The 20,396-nt window shown below is 38.3% G+C and overlaps 1 protein-coding gene and 1 long non-coding RNA gene across 3 annotated transcripts in view; one reads left to right on the top strand and one right to left on the bottom strand.

Annotated features, from left to right (window-relative positions):
- The window catches only part of LOC134165713 (uncharacterized), a 34,998-nt gene extending 34,837 nt beyond the window's left edge, over window positions 1-161 (top strand). The window contains exon 5 of the long non-coding RNA XR_009965625.1: window positions 1-161. This exon is cut by the window's left edge and continues 126 nt beyond it. This is a non-coding gene — a long non-coding RNA (uncharacterized LOC134165713).
- An 8,806-nt stretch (window positions 162-8,967) lies between these two features.
- SKAP2 (src kinase associated phosphoprotein 2) overlaps window positions 8,968-20,396 on the bottom strand; it is a 120,201-nt gene continuing 108,772 nt past the window's right edge. For both annotated transcript variants that reach the window (XM_062622763.1, XM_062622764.1), the window contains 3 exons: window positions 11,852-11,953; window positions 9,599-11,451; window positions 8,968-9,564 (listed from right to left, as the gene is read on the bottom strand). In XM_062622763.1, the coding sequence (XP_062478747.1) occupies window positions 11,861-11,953 (93 nt within the window). In that variant the 3' untranslated portion in view covers window positions 8,968-9,564; window positions 9,599-11,451; window positions 11,852-11,860. The remainder of the gene's footprint in view (window positions 9,565-9,598; window positions 11,452-11,851; window positions 11,954-20,396) is intronic.

Genomic DNA, 20,396 nt, shown 5'->3' with positions numbered 1-20,396 from the left:
TTCTTCTCCTGCCGGAGCATATAGGCCAGACCTCATTAGGATTCAGTATCACTCTGCTTTTCTAATGGTAATGTTCCAGTTATATAAGAAATGTGAAAAGGGGCTGCGTATGGGGAGGCGGGGGGGGGGGGAGATGATGCCACACTGACGGTCAACGTGATGCCATAATTCTGAAAGCAGAACTCCATATTTTTGACCAAATTACTCTGGTTTCCTATATTCTCTTTCAGTTCTAATGCAGCATTATGTTCTTATCATAATTCAGCATTATGTTCTTTCCTCCCGCTCATCAGTGGGTTTTAATTGTGCACCCATCCCACAGTTACAACTGAAATAACAGGGTTTATAGACTTTTTTTTTCGGGGGGGGGGGGGTAGCTGGAAAGAAAGATGCTGTGACTAAACATCAGATTGTGAAAGCTCCAAGTTCATTTTACTCTGAAAGGAAACATTGCACTTTATGTTAATAAACAACTGTAGGAGTTTTCACCATCCAGGAATAACTCAGACATTAGGTTGTGTTCTTTTGTCTGGAGAGCAGCAACCAGGGTAATGAAAACAAAACCCACTGAGACATAAAAATACAATTTATACGTTTTTATCAAGCAAAGAGAAAGTTGGTTAACGTTTGTAAAGGGAGCAGTAATGTATATTTATTGACAATTTTATTGTAATAATTAGATGTTTACACAGTCTGGACATCGTGGCTAAATCACTTCCAGCATGTTTATTTGTAAAGAGGTGTTTTCAGGGCAGTACAGTAGGCTCATTAAGAAGACAGACTGCATTAAGATTCAAAGAAATTACTACTTCCCGGGCTTTGCTTCAATGGTTTGGATTTAAAATTAAAAAAAAAAAAATAAAGGGGGGAAAAAATTGAAAAGCCTAACAGCAATATCAGCCAAATACCCAACGGCCTAGAAATTATGAAGTAAAAAGGAGAATATTTGTTCCTGTAAAGGAAACCTCATCTTTTCTGATCCAAAATAATCTGGTATTGTATATTTGAAACCATATACAACATTGTGGATGCCACTTCCAAGTGGCTCTTTGTGGCTGTTAATATATATTGCTTCAGCACTTATATTTTGCACTCCAGTTAAATGACTACGTCATATTTAAGATATACCTTCCTCTCTTTACTTTTTTTTTTCCAGGCAATGCTGTTAGCTCACCTTTAGAAAGTCTTTAAGCCAGCAATAGGTTTGCCCATTTATTTGATGTGTAGGAGCCTTTTATTCCTCCAGCCAAAGAAGGATCAATTTTTACTACAAGTCCTCAGAAATGTTCAATATTAACCAGGAAACTATTGCATGTGTTTTGGTTTCTGGGGTTTTTCTTAGGAATATAAAAAAAGTGAAACTTTAATATTTAGTTTGGATAAATCTAAATTCTCAACAGAACCCTATCTGGGGGCTTTTTCAGCAATCAATCTAAAGCCATTTGTTTGATATGAAGTGAATTTCACACAAGCTAAGAGAGGCTAAACACCAATTACAGATTTTTCTGGGTATACAAAGGTAAGAGAAAGGAAAGCAGCTGAAACAGAAGGAGCTTTCAGTAACACAGCCTTGATGAGGAAGTCCTTCTATATCAACTTCTGCACAGAAGAGCACACCACTGCATTTACTGCAATATCCCTTTTAAAATTTAAAAACTCTTTAAAAATTAAGGCAGTAAATAGGCTACAACGTTGCTCCTGTCCAAGTATGTTTCCATTACAATTAAGTAGTCAATATGCAGTATTTATTGCTGAAAGATTATGCATGAAGAGGAGCACATAAAAGGAATCGAGTGCTTAAACCTTCCTGACTTTCCTTTAGCTGCTGTTTAGCTATTTTTCCCCAGAAGCAGACTTGTTAAATGCCATCCAGTATGTTCTATATAAATGCTGTCTACTCCCTGCCCTCACAAATAAAAACAAAGACGATAAAAGAAATGGATAAAGAGGTGTCAGTTTGCAAAGAAAATACTGAGTTATATTTCCTGAAAGCTGCACAAGTCAACTTACAAACTTGAAATATTACAGATTTAGTTTTACAAGTCAATCACAGCTATATATTTGGCCTCGTAATTACTGTCAGTTTTGACAGGGAAGGCAATAATTTTTTTTCCTGACATGTGAGTTTCAATAAAATCAGGTACCCACATCACAGAACACTTTCTTATACAGAGAATTAAAAGGACTTCTCACAGAGATAACGAATACTGCCAGGATTAAATATATGTCATACATTCAATTAAAGAGTATGAAAAAAAAAGAAAAGAGGACTATCCTTTCCGGTGACCTGATCCAAAACCTATTATAAGGATGAGAATGTTTCTATTTATTTAAATGGACCCTGGAAGAAATCTCTTTTGATCTCAGAAAGGGGGAAAGAAACCACAGGCAAAACTGAAGACTATTTTCATCCTTTTCTCTATTTCCTAAGACATTTAGACACCAAAGTGATAACTAAAATGTAACTACCTGAGATGAATAAGTAGCTACAACTTGAAATTGTAGTTAATTTATTTAAAAATACGAGTGAAATGCTTTCAATGGCAATTAGAATCAATGCAATGTTGCACATACTCACAATTCATTTAATATCTGGTACAGCCAAACATGCTTTAAGGCACAGCAAGGTATATGATACTTGAAAGAAGCCTTTAGTTTTCTTTACAAATACTAATTGTTGGCCAAATTAATTACTGAGGTAATGAGCTACCATGTTTATTGGGCAGGAAATAGTGAATTCAGGTCCTGCTTGGAGCCTGTGTGGTTGAAAGGGGTGAGGAACATGTGAATCCACAGAGCAGCAGCAAATTAAAGCTAAGACTGGACTTGTATTTATTCTACCACTTCAGAGAGGTTAGTCCACTGCCGATTTACAGAATTGCAGAAAAATGGCCTGGAACAGATTTTAGGAGGTCATTTAGCACATGCTCCAACCCCAAGGCAGGAATTGCCATGGCTCTGCCATTCCTAAAAGGTGAGTTCATCCCCCACAGTTTCTCCAAATCCTCCAAACATGGAAATTTCAGAAGCTACCAGGCAACCAATCCCAACACTTTGCTGCCTTCATCATTGGAAAGCTTCAACTTCTTCCTAATCTGCCTCTACCTGGGAGCAATATAAGCCTGTTATTTCTTGGTGTCATCCAATGATTAACATGATCCTATTTAGCAAATTGGGGGTGTAAGCCTTTCTGTGAACAAAAGGTCATTCGGGCATTCCTAATGTGAGATGGAGCAAATGATAAAAATGACTAATTTGAGCTTTCCCTAAAGCTATGCCCTGTGTCACCCACCCTTCATTTGGAAGGGGTGGAACTGCACCTCAAGCAGACCAGAGCAGGCACAGGCTCCTGGCTAAGCAAGAGCTGTATTTCCTCCTACTTTCAGAATGTGCAACTCCATTAAGTCCTCAGGATTGGACTTAATTATAAGAGCAATAAATTTGGCCTAGAGAAAATAGAACATACTGGAAGACATGGAGACTGTCAGTGCCCTATATACAGATGTTATAATTCTGTGTCAGTGTACCCATATAACAAGATAAATCCTCATATGTTTATTCTTTGTCTGAAAGGACAGAGGCCCAGCCAAAGCATTCATCTGCCACTGACAGCTGTCTATAATAAAGGTTGCTGAAGACAGCGATAATGTCTGCTCCTATACAATTTAGATTTGGTAGGGAAACGAAGGGGACAACGAAATAGACGGGGTCAAACACAACTTTCCAGTACACTGGCATACAGCTGGCATACCTGCGATGTTTTTGGAAGAGTAAGTCCCCATTAATCCTGGCATAATCAATCAGACCTCGGCCCAGAGTCTACAGACCATCAGTGTGCAAACTGGGAGTTCAAAATGAGAAGCGCATAAAATACTTCCATCTGGTTACAAGAGCTATCTTACACCAAGGAGATCTTCTCTGAGCAGCTGGAGATCAGAACCATCAAAGCCATTTGCTTTGTATTCATAATACTCCCCGTATTTGTTAAGAATTGCTGGGCACAGAGCACTTCTGAACATCAAGAAATACTTCATAAATTGACGTCCTATATCTAGGTAGCTAACTCATGGTTAGCGATATCTTTTAAATCACAGAAATTAACTTTCCACAACACTAACAACTTGATTTTAAATCCTGTATTTAACACAAGTAAGAGGTTTTAGGAGCACTTCCAATGAAGCCAATGGAACTATGTTACTGAATACTTATTATTGCGAATAAGGAGTTAATACGGTGGCCTCTCAAATTCTGAATTACCTACACAACTTTTGCTGAGGTTAAGGAGGAGTCACATGGCTAAATTCCCTTGTTTCAGCCTGTACATGCAGAACTGACTGTTTCCAAGAAGCAGACAGTGGAAAAGACAGAAGACGTTTGTGTCATTGACAACTGCCTACATTTCAATTTTTTTCTGTAATACCAGCAGAAATGACAACACTTAGTATGAGCAGAACATTTAAGAGACCACAGACATAGGAAGGGCAGACACTAATAAGTATTATGATGAATGTAGTCTGAATAGCCACTGTAATGTCAGTTAATGCATTTAGCAAACAGTATGTCTACTGTTTCTGTTAACTAGACAAAATTATGGAAATAATTGTCTGAATTATCACAATTAATTCATAATCAAACACTGTTTACAAAATGAAATAAATATGCTCTCAGTAGCTGGTCAGTACTCTGTTTAGTGATCCCTGTGAGTCACTCTGGTCAGTCTTAGACTGCATTACCTTTACACATATTCCCCATGTTTCAAATGTTACGACACCTACGCAAGGGTATTGTGCATGAAGGCTTCTTTAACAAGGGCAACATCAACTACAATGTGCGAAAGAGAATTCCACTGCAATACATTATCTTTACCATTTAATTAGATGGGCATGATGAAATCCCTCTGCTGTCCACGTAGTCTTCTTGGCATCATCAGCCTGTCTGACGATACTTACACAGGAACGCATTGCATCATGGTTTCATATGCCATTCTGTCAAATCAGGCTGTAATTCAAGACCCTGATCCACACCTGATGGACAAACACCTGCATAAATTTCTAGCTCATTGAATTTATTAGAGATTTTCAGTAGCAGCACTGCAGCTGAAGGGCCCAAGATAATATTGAACACAGATGACTAAGGATCATTTTTTAGCCACATAGGTCTTCATTCCCCACTGCTTGCCTAAGTCTGACACAGACCACCCTTGGTATAGATTCAGGTTCACAATTGCCAGCAGACATCTCCTTATTCTGTACCTGAAACACCAATTTGACCCAATTCTGTACAAATCTGTTTCAGGAAGACACCTCATGGCACACGTTCTCCTTTCCATAATTTTGCATAAGTAAATGGATGCAGGAACACAGTGAAGACAGAGTACTTACAGAAGTGAAAGCCATAAACATGGCTTCATGAGAGAGATTATTTGTGGTGATGCCTCTGTGTTTTGAAGTTTCTTTCACTTTCTGAAAATATACAAAGCCCATGAGACAAAATGCTCATTTCCCAAACACTGCTTTCAGAGCAATGCCAGATACATTAGAGGGGAGGTAATTCTGGTTACCAGTCGATAACGACCTATAGGTGACCTTTGGTGGCTATCATAAAACAGGAAGTAGCTGAATAGGTAATCTCAGTCTAGAGTGGTTAAGTACCCACATCATCTATAATGTGCCAGTCTCAGAAGAACAAAACAATGAATGGGTAGACCAAAACAGTTCTCATAGTCGGTAATGTGGATAGCCTATTTTTCTGTTAAGTAATGGAAATCTAGTTGGATAGACTACCCACCCCCCTGCCTCCCTCTTTTGTCATGGTCTAATACCTTAAAACTAAGTCCAAAATTAGCCTGAAAATAAGGGGAAAAGACATTGCAAAAAATAAGAATGGAGTATTTTATTGGTACAGGCAACCAAAATCAGTGCCACAAAAGACACATGGATTTTGGTAAGGGGCGCCTGATGTCATACACTAAGATTACTACTATGATGAGAAATGTAGGACAAGAGAGGAGTTACCAGAATAGCCCTTTTAAACAACTGGAAAGAGAAATTTTTTAAAAGCTAGGAATACAGTTTTTCTGTAATAAAGGTAGTGTGGCTGCTATCAGCATGTAGATATAAACACCTTTTAGAAAGGAGAAACCATCATCAAAACATGATTGTAAGTGACTGTACAATAAAACCCACTGCTTCCCACACATGTGCATTTATGCCTGGCTGCTTTTAATTTAAATATAAGGCAAGAATGGCAGCCCTCTCAGAAGACAGCAGCAAAGGAAGATGGTCCCTCTGCTTCCCTGATGCCATGTGACTGTTTACAGATTTCATCTTTTCCCTTCCAAACTGAAATAAGTCACCGAGGCTGAAGACCGACAGTGAATAAACTGAGTTGCCCACGCCTGTCAGACTGCCTGCGCTCTGCTCTTCTCATGCTGACCCTATTAGTTTTGACTATTAAAAAGCAGCATTGGGCCATGTCAGCTCTTGGGTGGGAGACTGCCAAGGCACACTTCCATGCTGCTGGCATTTGAAAGATTGATAATGATCCTGTGTAATAGTTTTTTTTCCCTTTAACCCAGGCAGTTCTGCACGAGGGTCAGTTCTGAGGTGCTACGTACCCTGTCTTGTAACATGAGGTGTAAAACTAAAACCCTGGTTGCCTATGGATGTTAAAAAAAAACACGGCACTGTTTGCAAATATGCAAGAGATTACAGCAGGCTGGAAGTGGCCACACTGGTAATTCTATTCGGCCAACATAAATTCTCCCACTGTAACAACATTGAATTTTTCATATTTTTTCATCTCAAAGCATAAACTTTACAAAGTCTTGCTGCAAAATGCTCATTAGCCATCAAATATCTTTATGGAGTAGCACTTGTTTTACAACAAAGGGAAAAAGGAAGTTTGTTCTATGGTCTGTGAGACACTGAGGCTAGTTTAGGATAAAAGCTCTGACACATCAGTTTGCTACAGCAGAAAATTAATAGAGATAGCATGTATGTTGGTGGCATTTCAAACTATTGGCCTCTTCATCTACCAGTGGCTCTTCCCAGACTGCCTGCTCTGTTGTACTTTATTCTCCCACACATTACTACAAGATGACACCTTGGAATTTTTCAGTTTTTCCTATTAACTAAAAGACTTGCTCCTCCCAGGAGGCTGGGAAGAACCTGATATTTCAGCCTTAAATTTGACTCATGTTGGCATAGCTTTCAGGTGCAGCGGTTTTCCTTGTATTCTGCTTTGAACCCAGCTTGCTGTGAACTTCTGTTGTGGTAGTTTGGACTAAGGAAAGTTCCAGGCAGCAGAAACAGAATTGTCTAGATCCCATTACAAAATTGCTCCTAAACAAATCCATAAAAGGCTATGACATAGCAATTCAGGGCTTATCACTGCCTGATCTGCTCCACAATTTAAAGGCAAAATATCCATATACATACACAAATATGTATATATGTCTATCTGTACACGTTCCTTGCCACAACACAGTTGGATAAGAAAAGCAGCATCCTTTTGACCTGCACATCCTGTCATCATCCTGGCCTCCCTTTACTTCTTCCTGTAGCAAGAAGAGACAGCCACATCACACAAAGCAATTTCATCCCAGAAACATAAGATACCCGGTTTGAATCCACAAATTTAAGTCCATAGTCTTAAGTTGGTTGGTGCTGGTCCCTCTCACTCTGACACGAGATGCTGGCCAGGAAACGAACTCTAAAACAAAGATGCAGGTTTGGCAGAGCACTCTTTACTGAGTTCAGTGTCAGTTTTTCTAAATCAAGATGGAATTAAGTAGGCACTTGGCTGAGAAATGTCAGCCTCAGAGAAACCCTGGTAAGCGAAGGCCCTAAGAGTTTATCAGTACATTGTGGTATGTAAAGTGGAAAGTTGTTTATAAGGTTTCTATGCATACACTTATTCCCACAGTTACACACTAATAAATTTTTCATCAACTTGACAGAGAGAGATGAGAGAAACATCAAATGGCTCGTGGAGCTGAAGAGCACACCACTGTCATCTACCTGGTTACTTTCATCACATTTTAATATTTTACAGCTTTCCTACAGATCCCAGTGAACTTTACCAAGCCAGGACTCAGATCTACAGACATAACTTCATTTTGATTTACCTGAGATAGAAAAATGGATTTCTATCATTCAGCTGTAGAGAAGTCAGTGCCTTTCTTTTGTTTAGTCCAGCTTATAGAAATAACTGCATCTCTTTCAGAAAGAGAACACAGAGCATTCAGCAAAAGGCACTTTGAAATTGTATTGCCTGTTTTTGAGCACTGTTCTGAGAGCCTGATGCAGAAGCAAGCAAATTCAATAGCTTCTCAGTTTCAACAGTCTTTGGATCAGGTTCTAAAGGGTTATTCTTTACGCTTCTTCTAATGCTGTGTCATACTCAGAATGCAGAGCCAAAAAGAACAAATTTTACGCATTTGGCTTTGAATATAGAATGGGATCTTAAGTAGTATTTACATTCAGCTTAATTGCAGTCAAAGAAAGTTTTTATCATTAATGGAGGAGCAAAAGGTACACCAACGTACATCACTTTTCTAAATCTCATCCATACATCTCTATGATGGAAGAACCAGCACATACACTACTATCAGTACATGCAATTAGTGGCAGCATGCACAAAGAGGTATACCCTAATTGGATGCTGGAAAAATACATGAACTGGTTATCCGTATGTAGAAGTACATGAAAAAAATACTACAGAGTGGCACGATTATATCTGGGTGCAACTGCTATAAAAAGCCTTCGTATTACCCTTACTTCTCCGAATAAATTCAAATGACAGCCCCATTTCATTTCTTCATTCAGTCTGGAGGCCAGATGGCATTAGAATCATTTACTTCACCTTGTTGTGCTTAATTACTACAATCAACACACTATTTTCCAAATTAATCATAACAAAGTAATTTCATTAGTAACACAGCAGGCTGTTGAATTATTAGCATCATAACAGTTTGCAAACAATTAAACTTTATTTGAACCTTAAAAATTTGCAGAGTTGAACATTATTGTAAGATCTAATGGCAGTATAGTACAAATCCAGAACAGAGCAAATAACCAAGTAAAACGCGGTACAGAATATGACTCGCAACACCTCGAAAACATTTGCTTACTGTTCACACAAAGGCAAGCGCAACCTCGGTAAACAATGAAAATAAAGCAATTAGCATTTTGTACCACTGGGGTTTGTTTAAGTTGTATTCACAGAGGTTTTCTTACCCAAAAAAGGTTATGGTATTTGCACAGATTTCAAGTAACCAATTCATCCATGGTCCACTGCTGGTTTATACCCAGACACTTCAAGTGAGTTTCAGGACATCTTTCACATTCTGGATTTTAAGGCAGTTTGTTTACAGCCACACATACATATGTCCTAAGGGAGTGAGGGGAGCTCTAAAGCAGAACTACAGACAAAAGACACTTTATTTCTCCTGCTGCCACCACCCAGGGGAGCAGGCTCTGGGCCGGCCCCACACCCATCGCTTGGGTAAGGACTCCCTCTCCTGGACATACGGCAGAAGTGGCGGAGGCGGGAAGGGGCGGGCTCCTCCTCACATCATAGTCATCCTCCTCCTCACATCATAGTCATCCTCCTCCTCCTCCTCCTCCTCCTCCTCCTCCTCCTGTGATATGAAAATTTGCTGCCACCTACCGCCGCGGGCGCGCAGGGCCGCCCCTTCCCTTCTTCCGGGCACCGGTAGCGCTGGGACCCCGCTACCACCTCCGGCTTCCCACCCGGCACCGCTATCCCCCCATCCCTCCTGTCCCAGATCGAGTTTCCCGTGCATACACTTCGTCTCAACGACAGGAGGGGGCTTACTCCAAAAGAGTAGGTGGTGGTGGTGGAATTGGGAATTACGTAATTAATACAAAGACATTTTGGCCGGCAGATTTATTACAGTGCCATATTAACAAGAGAGAAGGAAGTGTTCTAGCCGTGATATTAACGCTTCACATTCTGTACACAATCCACAAGCACACTTGATAAATTAAAGTAGTAAAAGATCTGAAGACCATAATCTATCATTTTAATGCTTCACTGATAACATACAGAATCAATTTCAACGACTATCTCTTCTTTTAAAAAATTACAGCGAGACTCTGTACCTTGTCTGACTCCTATTAGAATCCAGCGTACCATCAAGTACCATACATTAGCTAACATAAAGCACAACATCTCAGTTTACCAAAAGGATCTAATTCCGAGTTCAGACTAACATTACCTTTTAACCCACAGTGTTTCCAGGGCCCGCCTGAAGCGTAAACAGCACAAGCAACTACAAGGGGACCTGCACAGGCTCAGCGATTCGCAGACTGGCTTGACCTGCCGCGTTGGCAGATTAAGGGTCTCACAAATCAAGTGTGTGGGAGGACTCAAAAAAGTTGGTCTTGCCTGCTAATAGCAAAGCCCATCTCCAAAACAAGTATTAACTCTGACTTGCCCAACCCCTTCCACACAAGTGACAGTATTTTAGTGTACTTTTTTATGTTTAAACTGATGCTTTTAGCCACAAAGAGCTGGGTTTGACACTGGGAGATATTAATAATCCTTGTGGAGCTGAAGATGTCTGCTGCACACAACTTACATCACAAATTCCACCTATCAACAAGGTACCCAAATTTTATTATGAAAGTATCTATAAGGTATAGAGAAAATAGCTCACACTACCACAGACAAAAATCATTCTTAGCTGCCATTTGCCTCATGTTGACTAAGCAAAAACTGTGGGGTTTAATATATTCTCATCTTTATAAATTTTCACATCACTCCTATCTCCAAGTGAGAACAGTATCAGGGCAATATTACCACACAGGCTGATTTATTATCAGCAAAAGAGCCAAGGCTTCATTTTGTGGTAACAAAATAATAATTAACAATGTAATACTGAATATATGAGAAAAATAAATCATTGGCTAAAGCAAAATACAAGAACATTTGGAAAAGAATACCCTGAAGACTTGCAATATTACGCATAAATTTTGCTTGATTCTTCTAGGAAACTGCACAAAATGTACAGTAAGCATTAAAAGGTTAATGCATGCATGAACTGAGCAACAGTTCTCTACTTTCAAAGTTCAGATTAATTTTTCTAAATCTGAGGAAATTCCCTGAAAGAACTCAAACCCAACGCTGTGCAGAGTCCTGCTAGTATGCTGAAGGAAAAAAGCAACAGGCACGATTTGGCTGTTTGTGCCCCATATGTTAATTACCATCTACTTCATTTCCTAGCGCTACAATTCTATAAAAAGTGATGAAGAAGAACATTTCCTCAGAATTATGATCAATTACAGTTTTTAATGTTTAAAATACACAAGGCAACGATCTGGCTACATTTACTGAAACCACAGAATGTGTACGGCAGAATCTTCTTCTTTCGGAGGCCGGGTCTGTGAACTGCAGCTGCACACCACTCCCAAGTGCAGATTTCTCCTGATTAGGAAGAAGGAAGTTGAAAGTTCATCATTAAACAGAAAACCTCAAGCGCGCATGTCAAACCCAGACCAAATATCTATCCCCTTCCACAGTTTTCTGCACAGATACATGCATATATACTAAAGTAATAAAACTACAAAGCACATCAATTCTACTGAAAAAAAAAAAAGATCTGGAAAAGGAACATAGTTATAAAATACATCATCTTTTGCACACTGTGGTTTCATATTTCATACAGAATCCAAGAAAAAGTGCTTTAATTGAACCTTCAATATATTTTGCCATAATCTTTATGTTAACAGGACTCCTGCAAAGGTTCCAGGAAAGAAATACTTATGAAACAGAGAACAAGGGAACATATAAGCCATTACAGAAGATTGGATTAAAATGTACTTACCCAGGCCTCTCAAATATCATACATCTCCATTATGTAGGCTTTAGGCACCAAGCCAATGGTTCCCTTCATTTCTCCTACCCACCAGCCAAATCTATTGTACTCCTAATTGAAAACAATATGCAATATTAACCTTTAGTCTCACATAAATGCAATAGAGTTTTGTATGCAACTCCTTATGGATGCTTTCTCTTATATACAGTTACAATCATTTCAACTGAAAATTAAAACATTGTTATCTGTTTGTTGGAGGCATTCACATGCACTGTTAGGCAAACGCAGAAGTTTTAAGAAGGCCAGGCATGCTCAGGAAGATGTCTTAATTACAGCCACGCTTCTCTATAACACCTACTAAAAATAGCTGACCTCTATCCTCTATTCATCACAAATAGAAAAACCTTATCTTTGAAGCTAAAATCTAATAGCGCAATGCTGACCTATAAGAATCAACTGGGATTCTTTTAGTACCACAAGGCTAAACTCTGAGAAACTTACAATCAACTTTATTTTAAAAGCTACTTCACTCAGATGTGAAGGGAACGCTATATATCTACTACATTATCTCCTTCTATGGTCAAAGTCTACCCCTGCTTTAGGCTTGCAGAAAATTCTACAGCAGATCTCATATGTCTGACAGATGACTAATGTACTTTTGTTTGAAATTTGTTTAGGCTTAGTGAGATAAATATGAAACAAAATGAATTATAATAGTTTAAAGAAATAATATCTTCCAAAAGCAATACCAAGTATTGTGGGATCCAAATTTAATTTTTTTCCTATGAGGTAAATATTTTAAGATCAATCCTAACAGCAGTTCAATAAATTGTAACAGCTGAAATTGCACACACACATGTATTGAGTTACAAATGAAGCATTATTAAAACAGAGACCCCATTCAAAATTGAATGATTAGTAAGACAGAAATTACTTTGGAACAAACACGGAAAATACGAAATACACAGATATCTCTGGTAAGCAACATCTGCTTCCTGCTACACTGCTCTTCCAATGAGAAAAGCAAAAGGTTGTAGGATTTTGAATTAATGGTCCTACTGAGATGAAGCTATTATTTTGGCTGTAGATGAAGTTTTTTGGTTATAAATAGTCAAGTGGAGCTTAAGGGTTAATGGAGTTTCATTAGAGCCTGAGCTATAATGATTTGCTGCTGGCATATTTGGCCAGGTAGAGAGTTCTCTAGGGTCCTATGAGGTGCTTAGTGTACTCAGCTCTCCCTGTGCTTAACTACAACGAAGCCCTGCTGATGGCCCACTTTCACGTGGGCTCAGGGGGTTTTGTATTTTGTAGGGTTTTTTTTTCCTTTTTATTTCCTTTAAACACGTTTGCATGCAGGCACACACACACTTTTATATTTTCTTATTGTGGAAGGGTGAACACCAGTCTTAAATTAAACATTTTCTTCCCTCTCTTCATAGTGAATTGGTGATTTAACAGATTGTATCCTACTACCCATAAAATACTGCAGTAAGCATGCTTTAAAGAAAATCCACATTAAAAAGCAGCAGGAAGCCTCTGGTTTTGATGTGAACATACAAATGAGAAAGCTGCAAAAATAATTCCACCTTCTTCCCCCTTCCACTGCTGAACAGACTGCTGGGACTGGGGCTGGTCTGAAAGTCTAGAGGTATCTGGACTTGATCTTCAGTGCAAACTGCTCTTCGTAGAAGTTAAGAACCCTTCATAACTTTTCCCATGGGGGTACACTTTGCACCCCAAATCCTTAAAGGCTAAATAATAACCTGACACTGAGGTTTATAATGTTCCAGATCAGCCTGTTTTAAGATCTGTGGTTTATCTCACAATGCACTGGTTATATATACAAACTGGTTTTCTAAACTGAAGTGGGAAATTGCTGTAGGGAGCAGTACTCATGTATACTACTGGAATCTCAGCAATAAATCTCTCCAAGAGAAAGCAACAAAAGGTCTTAAGCTGTTACATGGAACTCGTGAAGTGACTGACAAAAGTGATTAAGCAAGTTTTGCTAGACGTCAGCCAAAAAAACAAACAATACATGAAATGAGGGAAGGGCTTAGTTAAGCGGTCATTAAATTGCATATGACAAATGGCACAGAAAAAGCATGTAGACTACATTATCCATTGAAAATGTTCCGCTTAGCAACACTACATGAACTTAGAAACAATTGTTTTAAAAGAAACAATTCAGATACCTCAAATTAAAATTAAAAGCATGCTGCTGTTTTGAAAACTTTCTGGGTTTTGCTACTTACTAATACACCACTTACTGCTCTGGCATGAAGCTAAGTGAGAAGATGAAATGGATGTTGATGTAACAGACTAGTAAACTAATTTAAGGATTCACTCCAACCATTACACCATACAGACAATATTGCAACACAGAAGCTTTTACTTTACATTACTATTCTTTGCATGGGTCTCAAGAGCAACATGAATCCCAATTAAACTATCTGCAGACTGTAGAAGCCCAAACAAAAATATAATGCAGATACCTCACTACCAAGAATATAAAACTTTAATCTCAGGGTTTAGAATAATTAGATAGCACTCCTTTTCAGACTGATTAAAGTACAGACATTTCTCTTTAAACTCCTAACCACTCCTTTCCGTCCTCACCACCACAAAAGAGCGCTTACTGGTCAGGCAGATAAGCAGTCTCACCGCCATCACCAACCATTCCTTTTTTGAAGTCACATATAAAATCCAAATTGATGTATTGTTTCTATCAACATTAGCAACTATAAACTGCTTTATAGCAATATAATTTAATTATTACACTGCTGTTGTGAGGTCCATATGCCTGTTACTGCTGCTTAAGATGTGTAGAATAAAACCCTAAAGCCCACATTTGTGGGAAAGGATGAATAATACACAGAAGGATACGATTTGGAGTTTTATATGAATTCTTAGGAGTTGGGAATCACAGTGCTTTTGCAAGCATCAGCTTCAGATCTCAGGTACCACTGAGTTTACCATCTGGTATCCTTCACCACATTCAGCTCTTAACATCACTGCTAACATAGGCAAGCAACTATACTTCAGAAGGACTGATAAAATAATGAAGAGTCCTTTAATCTAAGGAACCATTGTAGTCAATTTATAAGAAATATTGCATCCCTTTGTAGGATGTGTAATTATTTTCTATTAATCATGTGCTATAAAGCTACATTATGTGGTTATTCTGTTATCACTAGAAAGAGGCCTGCAGTCAGCTCCTGACAATGTTAGGTAATTACTAACACAAAGCTTCTTTCTCTGTATGTAGAAATGCTATCAAGATCCAGAGGTGCTGTGATGCTCGCTGTATGAAAATAACTCTCCAAAGAAATTCAATAACTGCAAAATGAATTGCTCCAAGGCAAAGAGAGGGATAGGAGAGGGGGGCAGGGACAGATCCAGCATCCCTGCAATGAGGAGAATGCACAAATGTGCAGCCAGGGCTCTGCCATGTGACTGGGAGCACATTTGCCATACCAGGCAATGTTAGGCAGAGGCAGGGGCAGGAAGGGGCCACCGCAACCCCTGGAAGACAAGCACCAGGGCAAAGGAATGTATTATGCCAAATAACACAAAACAACTACCTTAACAATGACCAAGTGCTTTCTAAGCTACTTCCACTGTCTGTCAGAGTGGATTTATTCCCCCCCCCCCCCCAAGCAGAAATGTATTAACCAAAGTAATTTCACAGTGCAGCAAGGAACAGGTTAACAACATTTAACGTGCTGGCAAAACACTCTGTACAGAGCACTATGATCGCAGGGGAAAACAATCCCATCAGGGTTTACAGGCTCTTGAAATGCTCTCAACTGAACACACTGTGAGCAGATGCTGCTTCTTGTCCCCATCCCACCGATTTCCCTACACCGATATGTATGTATGTGTGACTCCATGAGACATGGATCGTAAAAGTTTTTGCGCTTGGGGAAATCACAGTAAGGGAGAAATACACTACCTGCTTTTTACAGATACCTTTTAAGTCCACAATTTCTGTACTATGCAGAAGAGAATTTTGACATGCAAGAAGATAAAATTTTTACACTTAAGGGGATTTCCAAAACAGTCTCTACCTTTAGGACAGATCCTCTGCGTAAATGAGGATCTCCAGATGCTTTGCACCATATTAACTTCAGCAAAAGTTGAGAACATCTGGTCCTTATGCAATTGGTCCCTATTGTTCAATACATATGGTATGGTTTTTGTGTTTTGTGGGGTAGGAGTTTTTATTTGTTTTGTTTCTTTAAAAAAGTTGCTGAAAATCATCATTGTGTTTCAATGTCTTGAAGAAAACAATGCAGTTGTATTTAAAGAAACACAACTGAAGTGTGTGAATTCAAGATTTTTCTCCTGTTCTCTTCCAGTGGCACTATAAGTAATATAAACTCACTGGCTGAAGATCTGCAAACTTTAAAACTGAAAGGCAAATGTATCTGTAGGCCTGTTTGGGGTTAAAATAAGTGGCCTCTCCCATCAAGCTAAAGATGTGCAGGAAGCAGGGAGAATTTTTTATTTTTAGTAAGAATATCCTGGGGGCCAATTCTGGCAATATAATATTTAAAAACATCTCCAATTCATCCAGGAGATTCAGACTAGCTAAAAGTTTTAGAACTTCCTTTGGTGTAATTGCTGGATGATACACTATCAACCAGGGAGCATTTCTGCCACAGAGCAGCATTTCCTCTAAAAAAGCAGAAAATGACAAATGTTTTAGATAACTGAATGAGACTTCTTCACAGGTAGTAGAGTTGTTTTAAGACAGCAATTAAATGGTCATCTTTAAGAATGTAAGTCATAGATTTATCGTATAGTTGCATTATTCGTTTTATTTCCTTTTATGATGTGAGACAAAATAGACACCAATTAGAGAGTTCCAATATAAAATCAGAGTAAGTAGACTGAATTCTGAACCAAAACTGGCCCCTGAAAACACGTTTAATGATAGAAGGCCATTTTATTTTCCATTAGATAGCACAATGCCAATTTTTTTAAAATCAGTTAGGTATGTGCTTACATACAATCAGTATACAAACCAACAGAGCTACAATCGCTTTGCATTAGTCTGTCCTAACTAACCTTCCATTTAAAGGCCTTTGCTCCTATCTGATGTTTAAACATATACCGATTTTTTTGCCCTGTAAGCAATATACCTAAACAAGCCAGAAGAAGGAAATGTACAACATTGCATTGCATTTTAGTTTTGATCAGAAGCATCCCACTAAAGTGAATCTCCCAGTGCTCTACTTTGCCCACCTTGGCTCACTTTACAGAGCCATCAGTCTCAGAGGACCCATGCTACATTTCTTTCAGAAGCTAAAATGAAAGATGCACTTCAATACATTCCAATCACTAATGTGTTCTCATTCACTAAACCAGGCTGGACCTCTTTGGACATCAAAGCCCTTTGAAAACACACAGTGTGGACACCAGCGCCTCAGCACTAAGTGCTTCACTCTGCAAATCTGCTCCTATTGGTACTCCCTATTTGCTAGAGTAGACATAGGCAGTATGGTCATGGAAAGAGGAATTACTGTTAAATGTGGATCTCAGTATGATCTGTCAAAAAATAGCCTTTCACACCGTGTTGAAAAATACCGAATAAATGCATTTTATGAAGATTATAGAGATAATGTACAAAATGCTCACACTGATTATGAAACAGCTGCACCATTAAGTTGCACTTTACTTCATAAGCAGTAATCTGAAGTATGGAAATTCTGTTTGTCTGCTCAACTTGTATTTTTGCTTAGTAAAATATGAGCATTTTAACAGACATTTATTGTATTGAAAGAACAAAAATCTGCCACACAGGAAATGTACAACCACTGAATAAAGGTAATCTAGATGGAGTTAACACTCTACTTGCATGGAAAATTCTAGAGCAAAGGGTTAAGTCATAGATGTGATTTCCATGAATCATAAATACAAGAGTGAGCAGCATGATATTGCGCTAGCATGTGCTGAAATACGAAAAAGGGAGGGAGAATTCAAATTTAAGATACAATTTCTGATTTAGAAGTATTATTTATTGCTTTAATGCAAATATAAATATAAATGAGAAGGAAATCAAATTAGCTTCAAAGTTAAGAAATGTCAATAATTTTACTAAGCATAAGTAAAGCATACTAACATAAATAAATTTTACATTTACTTTATTCACCTGCTAACATAAGTTAACTTCCATTACTACTTGCATTTGGCTGCTGAAACTATGGAAGTTTCCAGCACAAAACACGCACCTAAAGCAAACAAATATTGGAAGTGCTGCATGCATAAATTGTGCATACAAACTTTAACAAAAGGAATAATAATATAGCTATTTCCACTCACAGTTGTGTTTGTTTCTGAAGATTGACTTTCTGAGTAGAGCTATGAAAGCCTTATAAAAGGACTGTTATGCCACAGTTTGTTTTCCCATTTATCATATGGGGTTGAAAGCAAAGGCAAGCCCATAAATGAATGGGAGTTAAGAGCAATAATCATTTTAGAAAACAGGAAGCCCAAGTATCACATTTCTAATAGTCAGTATTAATTAAAAAGTCAATATTAACTAATAAATCTTATTAATGAGTCCCTCTATCAGTATGGCTATAAAATGTTTTCTACTGCATAGCAGGAGAGGGGTATAGAGTTTTCTGAATGTTCATATGATTCACAGTATGTTATAAAAGCCACTTTTATATATTCAATAATGCATATAGTACTCATGAATATTATAAATTAAACCAATAATGAGTTTATCTGTACAGACACATTGACCAATTAATCTGAAAATGTAACTATTTTTATAAATAAAGAAAAGCTAACAATTATTATTTCAACAGTTCTGTTAATTCTGCCCAGATTAAAAACCCAGCTTCTGAAAGAAACTCTCAAAGGCAGAAAAACCTATGAAAAAGGTTTGGGTTGGGTTTGTTGTTTTTTTTTTTGGAAAAGCCCATAGGACTGATGCTGCACAAAAGCAACAACTGACATAAAGATTTAGAAAAATAGCTAAAATAGTTACTGAACACACCTGTGAAACATGGAAAACATGCTTTTCTACAGTAATTACACTAGCCAGGAATTGACATTTGTATTATCAGAGTAAAAGCATGCAAACCATGCTCACTGCACTAACATTGTATTTTGATTCCCAGTTTAAAGCAAATTAGGGGGATTTGTCTTTGCATAACGCTTAGCTATTTTAGGACGCAAATGTTGCCAATCTCAAACCTTGCGCCCATTCTTCTAACAGGATTTCACCTAGAAACGTACATGTAACATATTGCTGCTCTTGCTTTATTTAAATTCTATCCATGCCCAAATTGCTCAACTGGTTCCGAATTACTTCCGCTGTACTAATGATCTCATTTCTTGGAAACGAAAGTGTCGCTTTTCCCCTCATAAAGGTATGTGAGAAAGCAGGTCAAAATATATTGCTTTGGCATAACTGTTGCTGGGAGAGACAAGTATCTATCTTATCAGATTCATCAGAGCAAGCTATACCTTTTATATTTCATTGTAAAACAAAGAACTATTACATGTTGCACAAATACACTTGCTATTTTGTTAATGCTTCACCCTTCCTACTATAATACTGCTGTACCCATACTCACTTCCTTATCAGGAAAATGTGATTTTCAAGAGTAATGTTCATACCTGGCTGACATATGATAGAAAGGCAATAAAGCCATAGCCGGGTTCAAGCTGAAGCTGAATTTATGACACCATTTTGGATCCGTTCACATCGCCTCCTGTCAGTACCTGCCTCTCTCATTTTCAACCACTAGATGGTGTGAAAAAATAAAAGAATTGCCAAGGCTTCCTACCGACAGCCACAAAATCCGATTAATGTTGTGGATTAGGGAATATTCCTTGAAGAAAAGTCTCGACCCACTTCAAGATGGTTAGGTTCACTTTCGCTTTGGTTATATTTCCACTAACCAGACAAAGAGCTCGTAAATGATCAGACCTTGAAAGTGAATCAAGTGGAGGGTTAAGATGGATAATTCTCTGGCACTTTCCCCTCCAAGGACCCTAAATTTAGAGCTGACAGCAGTGGCCAACACTCATTTTTCTGAAAAAGCTGTAACAATCTTTAAGTGAAACGGGACTGAATTTTCTGGGCTGTATTTTGGAGTAGAAATCATTCCCAAAGAGAGAGGCTCTATATATCTGGAGCAGCAGCAAGCCTGCTTCAAGGCCCGATTACGGATTAATCACGGCGTGACCACAGGACAGTTGATATAGAGAGGACAGCTTAAACTACTGTTTTTCTATTTGGCTCCATATTTTAGATTAAATTTCTTGCTCTTTTGGAGAAGGAGCAAATGATTTTTTTACCTACAAGCTGAAGATGAAGATTTTATAGTCCACATAACATACCAGAAAAGTGCAACCCACAAAGAGGCCAAACTCATACAGTGGAAAGAATCTGTTCATCGGCTTTTTGGGGGGAGAGGGAGAGCTGGAAGAAGTGGTTATTTTAAATTAGATGCTGTATAACTGCTTGAAAGTCTGCCTAATCCAAGAGTGTTATCCGGCCTTTAGTGATGCAATGCAGTTATTAATTTAA

The sequence above is a fragment of the Pezoporus occidentalis genome, unplaced genomic scaffold (genome assembly GCF_034315485.1).
Source record: "Pezoporus occidentalis ecotype Australia unplaced genomic scaffold, CSIRO_AGI_Poc_V1 ctg246, whole genome shotgun sequence".
Lineage (NCBI taxonomy): Eukaryota > Metazoa > Chordata > Aves > Psittaciformes > Psittacidae > Pezoporus > Pezoporus occidentalis.
Note: the sequence above shows the minus strand (reverse complement) of the source record. Positions and strands in the feature narration are given on the sequence as shown.